Source organism: Ciona intestinalis, chromosome 1 (genome assembly GCF_000224145.3).
Source record: "Ciona intestinalis chromosome 1, KH, whole genome shotgun sequence".
NCBI lineage: Eukaryota > Metazoa > Chordata > Ascidiacea > Phlebobranchia > Cionidae > Ciona > Ciona intestinalis.
The window spans coordinates 6180378-6189421 of record NC_020166.2 but is presented as its reverse complement, the minus strand read 5'-3'; the positions used below and the strand labels follow the sequence as shown (position 1 = coordinate 6189421).

Genomic DNA, 9044 nt, shown 5'->3' with positions numbered 1-9044 from the left:
GAGATATATATATAGGGTGGGAGAAGACGGAACACCTTTAGCACGTAATATTCTGATCGTTTCTAAAACAATTAACAACGGTCCATCGGAGTCATGAAATTATGGTTTTAAAACTCTTTGAATGTTCTATTTTACTACCAAATGGGACGAGATAATATATGAAATTAAGAAAATATTACGTATTTTCACACTGTAGTACATTGTAGGCTGGGGGGGACGGAACTTGGGCAAAAACCTGAAGTTCGAACCATATACCCGTTATTGATCGAACAATACCAATTCTTCATACAAAAATATAATGTATAGGTAACATGTTAAAATCTGTAGCGGTTGGGCAAAAAAAAATAAGTTTAAACTTGATTTTTCAAAGCGTAGAATATTATTCACGTGTATTTCTGATAATACATTCCCTTATTAATCCTAGTTTACAATTATTATAAACTTCGTCCGTTCTTACCATATGTAACTGATCTTGCTTTGTGGCAACTCGAAAGTGATTTAGTTTCCAGTGCAAAATTGTTTTTTATGTGTTATGTGACGTCACAGCAATTACGCCACGTTAGATTGCCGACATTCCTTTATAACTGTCTTTACTTCGGCTTTACCTCAGAGTCCAAGTGTGTGGTCGTGATTTGATCTGCTATCTTGCCTAATTTTGTACCCATGAGCGGCCCTATGTGTGTGTCCGCTTTTATGTCCTGAAAATTGTTCGGTAGTTGTGTTTTTAATATTTTGTTTTCTTTTGTATATATATGCAGTTTTTAACCGTATACGCCTCTTTAGTGTGTACTATTTTATTGGATATATATTTTCAGAAAACATATACTGTTACAAGTTACACCATGTGTGTTTTAAGTTGGTAAAATGACCCCTGTTGTGATGTTTTTATTGTCAAATACTTTGCATTTAATTTAAAATATTTGACTTGGGCAAGACCCTTAACGACAGCAGCTAGCTGCTCCAACCTGGTGGTCACTAATGGGTTTTCCAAATTATCGGCCATACATAAAAATGAAAAAAATCCAAAAAAATAATCACCTACAAAATAACATACATGGTAACAGGTAAGCTGGCACGAGGTGTATTAACACCCGTGTTATAAAGACTGTCGTTTTCCGGCCACGCGCAAGGATAAAGTAAAGTTACATTCATTAATATAGAAAAAATAGTACATATGGAATATATATTTGAAATTCAGGCACTTATACTGTAGGTAACTGGTAACATGTTTAAAATCATGCGCGTAAACGATTAGGCCACGATTTCCAGGCATACGATTTGTCAAGACAGCGGCTATACTGTATAGGGCAGCGGTTCCCAACCTTTTTGGTGCCGTGACACTTTTATAACATTTGCCAAGTTGCGGTGACCCCAAGGATAAAATCAGTTGGGTCGCTTTTGAAAGTTATGTAGGCTAGGCTAGCTATCGTAGGCTACCTATGGTTGATGCCGGGAATTCAATAAAATCGCGACCTCAAGTCCAATCAGCAATTAAATTTTTATTTTCATGGTAAAGGCCTTTGTGTCGTAATGAATTACCTGAAATCAAACGAGTAAATCCTGTAATTTTTCATGGCCGCTAAACTGCCGTTAAAATCTTGCTTTCCGAGCATATTTGCCATTATTAAACGAAAATCCTGTAATGAGGCCTAGGGTGTTCTGGTTTGTCTAGTACTCTAGTAAAATCGCGATGCGCTCTGTGGTGAGCTGCCCATTGTTAGGAGTTAACTTTCTAAATTTCTAAACTAATGAAATTCTAAACTTCTCAGGAGGCCTCAGGTGACCCCAGGCAAATTGTCAGGCGACCCCAGTTGGGGTCGCGACCCACAGGTTGGGAACCGCTGGTATAGGGGAAGGATCATGTTTTAGTAAGATACGGAGTCCGCACCACGTTTGACGCCTGTATAAAACTATTACCATTTATTTAGTCACGACAAAGTTAACTAGCGTAACTTTACAATTCAACACATGCAGAATATGTACAAAGCATATTTACCTATATACTTTACCAATCACTCTATATCCTCAAACTCCATAAGTCTTCTTGAGTGATAATGCATGTATAAATGCATTCTATATCTATATACTGCTCCACAGACTCCAATGACAATTCAAACCCACTTGGATGGTTACTTTTGGTTAATTTTTGTTCAAACTTAGTCGACCGTTATAGTAAAGGGGGTAATTAATATTATGCCAATTAGTTTGTTATGTGCTCTCCGATTAAAGCTTTGCTCTCCTGTTTATTAATTAAACAGTTACTGAGGCAATAATCAACACATACCGAGCAGTTGAAAGAACTGATCATACAAGTAATATCAGACAAATACTTTTTGCCGTAATAACAAAAGCAATATGAAGAGCGTTCAATCAACTAAATGCCCACATTACTAGAAACACTACAGCGCTTTGGGTTGATGAATATTAACCTTCATCATGATTTGCAGATCTTGTGACCGTAACTGGTCTCACGTACAAAACTATGGGATGAATTATTGTTGCAATCGATATTATCAGCAGCGAAATGTTGATAACAGTGAAGTCCCCACCGTATATGTAAGTCACGGCGTCAAAGAGTGGATATTGTAAAAGCGCTATAATAGCAGCGAAGAAAACGGTAAACCCATATAGTTTTCCGAAGTATGCTTCTGGAAACATTGTAATCAGAAAAGTCGCGTTGGCACCATACAGAAATGAGCGAAATGTAACTTGCAGGAAAAATGCTAAATATTGTAAAGGCAACACTGGTACAAGAACGATTATGGAAAACAGGATAGCGAAAACACTGCTTAAACCGATATATATAGCAACAGCTCTCCTAGTGGCTAATGTCACACTCGAAGTAACCGAGAATTTCTTGATACAAAAGTCGGTAAGAATCCCTCCTAGTGAAGATACCAGAAGGCCGCACAACTGAATGATACCAAATGCGTTTAAATAGGTGCTGGTTTCATTTGGATTGTCGTGATCTACTTGTACTAACCAAGGCTTGGTTGTTCCGTAGAAGAATTGGGTGCGTAATTGAAGTGAGCCTAAATGAATACAGTTTAATATAAAACTGACACTTAGTAGGCAAGACTTTAAGCTCGCAGTGTTCTCCGGTTCTCTTTCTATAAGACTTCCATATTCATTCATTTCTTCTTCTCCAGGTGATTGCTGTCTCATTTTGCAACATTGTAGACCGTATTCGAAATCATCTCTCACAATAGAGGGAATATGCATCCGTGGCATAAGAAACAAGAAACGCGCAATCATTAACACGGCACAGGCAGTCATGAAGTACATGATGTAACTGAACTCTATTCCACTGTCGTAAGCGATTTTCATCAAGGCAAAAGTCACTGCTGACGAGTCAAACGCACCGTTTATAACGGATATAACCAACACCCGGTGATTTTGAAATAAATTAGAAATAGAAACATTTGAGATAACCAAAGGAAAGCCTGAAATCCCAACAAGTATCATGGCGAGAAATACGGCCCAAGATTCCATTCTGGTCGTGACGGCCATGATTAACCACCCTACTATGTATAGAGATATTCCACAGAATCGAACCACCCAAGTACCAAATTTATCGAAAATATACCCAGTAATGATGATAAGAGCCGATGAAATGACAGAGGAAAGCGTGAAAACTAAAGTTAACATTTTCTCTTGCTTTTCACATTCGGCCTCGGTTTGTCCTTCAAGAAATAAATTCGAAGCAGGTGCCGCATACTCCACCGCATCTGCGTTAGGAGTTGCTGGGTTAAGAGAACCGACGGAATTGTTACAAGTCGAATTAAAATATCCTTCTTTTTCCAACATATAACTCATTGATCCCCAGCCATAAACCATTCCGCTGAAACATAGTGTTTCAAGTACTGCAGTAATTAAAGACGCCAAATGTTTTATTTCCCTCATTCTAACTGGCCTTACAGGTTTTGTGACCAATCTGTTATACATTAACTGCTGCTGTATATGTTTCCAGAAGCAGCACCCGAAACAATGCGATATGATATTGCATCACACACAGCAAAGTAATAATTAACGCACTAATTAGTTTATTTAGTCACTGTGATAAACAAACAAACATTGTTTTAAGCTTAGACATAAGTTGGTGTTTTCGCAACGTTTAAATCATGTTGATCGAATAAAGACAAAACTATTGTGAACGATAGGGAACGTTATACTTCCTAAGCAGGTTTCTTATATGATATCAAAAGACATCACCCACATAAAGGATTTATATGTAGTATGTTGGTGGGGGAGACTTGACACATTTTGCGCATATAGTATCAAAATATCACTGAACAACTAACAGCGGTCAATGGGGGTTGTGGGTGTACGGTTTTATAATTCTTTGAATGTTCTTTTTACTACCAAATGGGACGCGATAAAAGTGTAAACAGTTTTCCCATATTCCCTCACACTAATTATAGTAGGCTATATATAGCAACAGATTTCCTAGTGGCTAATTCCACACTCGAAGTAAACTACATTTCTTTGAATGTTCTTTGTTTACTACCAAATGCGACGAAAAAATAGAATAAAAAGTTGTCCCATCTTCCCCCACCCCACTAAACAACGTTGGTTGAGTGCAATAACTGTCTATGTCCAACCAACGATATATAAGCTTAAAACGATATTTTTTTCATTTAAAACCATATTATGGCAGCTTAAAAGACAACCAGGATAGTTGGATAATATAATATGTGCCAAGGGTGTCCCATCGTTCCGCACTCTACTATATTATTAATTGTTTGCAGTCTCAGATACAGAAGGAAATATAGTTATCTTTCTGTATCGGTAGGTCGATGTCCCTAACCATATTTCAGAATTCTGCTTAACCATCCATTCATCAACATAAAACAAGATCCAATATTCCTTGTTTGTGTGTGTTGTATTTCCATTAATAAATAAGCAATATAACAATACCGCAGGGACGAAGGCAAAAACAGAAACATCACGGCGACAACGTTAAACATACGAACCATCCGAGAACAAAAGCAAAACTTGACAAACCAAAATACACCGGCAACATTTTCTGAATGGTAAGATCCCGAAAATTGCTTAATTAAAAAATTGTTGTGCGCTGGGCGGGAAAGAAATTGGCGTATAGTACACATACGGAATTGGATTCATTAAAATCGACGGCAACAGTTACGAGGCGCGCAAGCAATCGGGTTTGTAACGAATGAAAGATCGGCCAATAGACCACATTGAGTAAATCTGATTTTGTGTTGTTATCGCATGCAAGACTAGCTATAAAGCAAATTTGCTGCCAGTGGTTATGTTTATTGTTCTGGGAATAGTTCAAAAGCGAAACATTCGCAGCGGCAGAGGTGACGACTGAAGAAGAAAACGTTTAAAAGGAAAAACAACAAAATAAATAATAAATAGTTAACCAAAAATATATATACGAGAAGAAACCGCTTTCGACAGAACTCGCGGTGCTATTGACTCGCCAGCGGTTAGGTACGAATAACAACTTATAATAAAAGAGAAAATAAACAAACAAATAAATAAAGAAAATAAATATTGTGTGGCCCAATCCTGGCGGGGTCGCTGTCGAATTGTTGAGGAACCGAAGCACCCGGAATGTGAGTGGCGGATGAGAACTCTGATGACTTTTTAGGTATGAATATGCGAATTCAATTTCGTATGCACCTATTGGATTCAATTTCAAGATCTCAGAGCACCGTTTGGGGGTCTGTATGCTTACTGGCACGTGTTGAGGTTGTAAGCAGCTTCACTGATTGCACCGCGCTTGCCGACTTGGTCGGTAACAACGCGACGAGCAGCCGCTATAAGTGTCACTTCGGGTGAGACCCCGCGGACTTATTTGAAGCTTTCCGTGCTGTCGGTTGAGCTGCCACCGTCCGAACATTCGGAGCTAGTTCTTATGTGGCTGCCGACGGTACCGCAGTGTCTGGAATGTAGAAAAATGAATTAGATTTGATGAATACATGTGGGATTTTAAAGCATTTTGGGTATGTTATTTACCTTGAAATAAAGTCGCCTTTTAAGATCCAGGAATGCACCATGATTTGTTCTATGGTGGGGCGATCTGCAGGTCGGAAGGAAAGTAAGGATCGAATGAGGTCTTCGCATTCTGAAAAAGAGGATAAATATTAGGTTGGTACCTCCAACAAAATCCGGCGGTCGGCGCCGGCGATTAACTACATCGTGATAAAGCTAGTGATTACCCGGAATCGCGACCGCGATTTTCCGGGAGTGGTTGGTCGGTATATCCGCTCTGTGATTGACGTTGATTCGTTACGATTTTACAGAAAGAGTAAAGATCTCAGTCATGAGAGTGGCGATAAAACCGGACGCGAGATCATCGTTTAATTCCTACTTTTACTTTGTAATTATAGTACACGGGCGGACGGACTCGGTTGGCGCGATTTAGCTGAGCTCTGATGATTCGCGGGCAAAGCAGGAAATTGGAAGTCATCGATTCGCCGCCGCGTGTTCGAGTGAAAGGGCGGTAGTTGGGGCGGTTCAAACGGATCGGAAATAGCGCACAGGCATTCGTCTTTGTTCACGCCAACCGTCGCGGAAGTAAGGACAAAGAAAGGAGAAAGGTATACTCGCTTACGATCAAAGACATGCTGGGAGCGCGTGCTTTGAACGACTGGGCGTACACGCTAAGACTACGCGCACAGACGGACGATTGACGATTTATCACAACGTAATGCAAATATATAGTGACTCACAAAAGATACGGAAGCCGTTCGAATAAAACACTGTTTATCTGCGCCCACCGCTATAAAACAGCCACGTCATTGCGGTATTTGATATTTATAGCAATTAGAGTAATTTTCCATAACCTGAAAAAATAGTGGTGCTGTAAAATATTTGGCTGTAGGTGGCAAGCACATATTATTGCTGTTATATAATTGCGGCCACCCGCCATCCCAAATGGAGTGTCGCATCAAAGGGCTAGAGACAGCTGGTGGGCAGGTGATGAACTACAAGCCCGGCAATCAGCCATCGAATATGAAAGCCTGCCGCCAGTCGCTAAACACTCATCGTCTATTGATCTCACGACGTAAACAAGCGAGTCGCGTCGCCATCGTAAAGTTCTAGCGACGGCGAACCGTTTAACGATTCATTATTTATGTAACGGTGGTTATGCTCCTTTCACTTACACGAAAATGCATTTTAGAAAACTGCAACGGCGATCTGTTAGCGGGGGCAACCCTATAGAGCCCATCCGTAATTACTAAAGTGTTGTTGTTGGGGCTTACCTGGTGAGACCTGCCTCGTGAAGTGAACTTTTGCGTTTTCAATGTCTTCGTCTTTTTCGAAGGGGATATCACCGCACACCATGTCGTACAGAAGGATGCCGAGGGACCACACGGTAGCGGAACGACCGTGGTAGCGATGCTTCGTGATCCATTCTGGAGGAGAGTAGACACGGGTTCCTGTAAGGAAATAAGTTCCAGTTTAATGAAAGCAGATTTGCGGCGCCGCCCTTAAAGGAGCTGCTTGCACAGGGCGTGGGGATTGGACGCCATACGCTACCCGGACTACGGGTGAACAATTAGAGATGGAGGTTACGATTAAAACCGCTTAAGCATAATATCGACCGTGGGGTTGACGCGGGAAACAATAGCCCGAGTGCTTCGCGCTATTTTAAGTGAATAGATTTCAATACGTTGCCATGGCGACTGAGGGTCGATAACGACATACGATGGTCGAGTGCAGTGGATTTAAAATTAAGTGCTCGACTCAATAACTAATTGCGCACGTCGATTTCGTTTGAAATTGCCGTCCAATATTAAAAATGACATACGGCGAATTCAATCTCAATGTACATTGTTTAATATTTGCAACATTTGACCTCGTACAACTGCTGTGTATGTCAGAGGGCACGAGTATTTCCAAAGTATGATTGGCGTTTACAGGAAGTTTGGGGCAACCGTAGAAGTCGGCAAGTGGTGTTGGAGAGGACGCTGCGTGGGAGGGACGCGATAAAAATAATATTTCAAGGGCGACAACATCCGGGTATTGATCGGCGTCGTCGACACGCGGATGTGGTCACATAAACGAGCAGATTCAAGAAGGATCAGCTCCCAGTCAAACACTCGATTTTGCGAAGTTGCGCAACTGTGGGAATTGCATGGGGGGGTGAAACTAGACCAGTTAATGCTGTATGTTTCGCTAATCGGATCGGGTTACATAACTATTTCTCTCGCCTTTACAAACACCGTGTAAAAGCTTCCGTCGTCAAGGCTGCCCATGAACTGGGTCTGGTTGTCCTTATTATGTGCGACGAAGCGATCAAAAACATCCTGTGTTGCTATTTATAAAGTTTCTAAAACGGTCGTTTGCTAATTTACTGGAAATCAATGCGCGCGAGCACTTCAAAGAAATTTTACATTCCAGCGCACAGCTCGATTAATGAGCAATCGCCGATCGAGAAACGATATGCGTAATTAAATGTGCGTCTACGGTCTGCTGGGAGCAAATGGTAATTCAGGACCACGTTGGAAACAAATTTGGTGCGAATGACGTATCGGGCAGGGTGGAGTCGTGCGTGGGTCACGCATAGATGTTCTTCGGGGTGGAAAAGAATGCTAACTATTTTGCCGCCGTCAGCTCACCAACATTCCGACGGTGAGCGAGCGCTTTTGCCGCAGGCTCTTCGAAGCAGTTACACTGCACGAAATAACTGGCATATCGCATTACAATTTCTCGTTTGTGATTAACATCCCACCACATGAGAGAGGTCAGGCGAATTGCATTGCGGTCGAGCCAGACAGAACGGGAGTCAGGCCGGGCCGCTTTGAACCGACATAAACCGGCCCGCCTAAGTTGCTTGAGGCAAGAGGAGTGGGCAATATGTGCACATCGGTACGGTCGGCTTTACGAACAAATGTTTACTTCTGCTTGGCGAGACTTGGCCGTGCAGCGGAACCGAAGAAAACGATTTGATAAGATACCACTGCTGGGAAAGGCATTACCTTTCTGCTAATCATGCAGCTTGGCGCTGGCAGTTGCCTATTTCAGTCGACTTCCGGAAATATCTTGTTTACACGCCAATTGCCGCGAGA

General features: G+C 41.4%; 2 protein-coding genes across 2 annotated transcripts in view; both read right to left on the bottom strand.

Moving 5' to 3' along the window:
• Positions 1 to 2424: 2424 nt before the first annotated feature.
• Positions 2425 to 3903, bottom strand: LOC100180845 (solute carrier family 43 member 3-like). Its single transcript, XM_002124001.2, has one exon. It carries the CDS (start codon positions 3901 to 3903, stop codon positions 2425 to 2427), a length of 1479 nt encoding a protein of 492 aa, XP_002124037.1.
• A 960-nt stretch (positions 3904 to 4863) lies between these two features.
• Positions 4864 to 9044, bottom strand: part of LOC100178258 (serine/threonine-protein kinase pim-3) — a 17063-nt gene continuing 12882 nt past the window's right edge. The window contains exons 5-7 of the mRNA XM_002126592.5: positions 7236 to 7412; positions 5986 to 6094; positions 4864 to 5911 (exon numbers count right to left, since the gene is read on the bottom strand). Coding sequence (XP_002126628.2) covers positions 5821 to 5911; positions 5986 to 6094; positions 7236 to 7412 — 377 coding nt within the window. The 3' untranslated portion in view covers positions 4864 to 5820. The remainder of the gene's footprint in view (positions 5912 to 5985; positions 6095 to 7235; positions 7413 to 9044) is intronic.

What these genes read in the sequence shown, in the direction of transcription:
- LOC100180845 (XM_002124001.2), bottom strand. Translation starts at nt 3,903, where the DNA reads ATGAGGGAAATAAAACATTTGGCGTCTTTAATTACTGCAGTACTTGAA.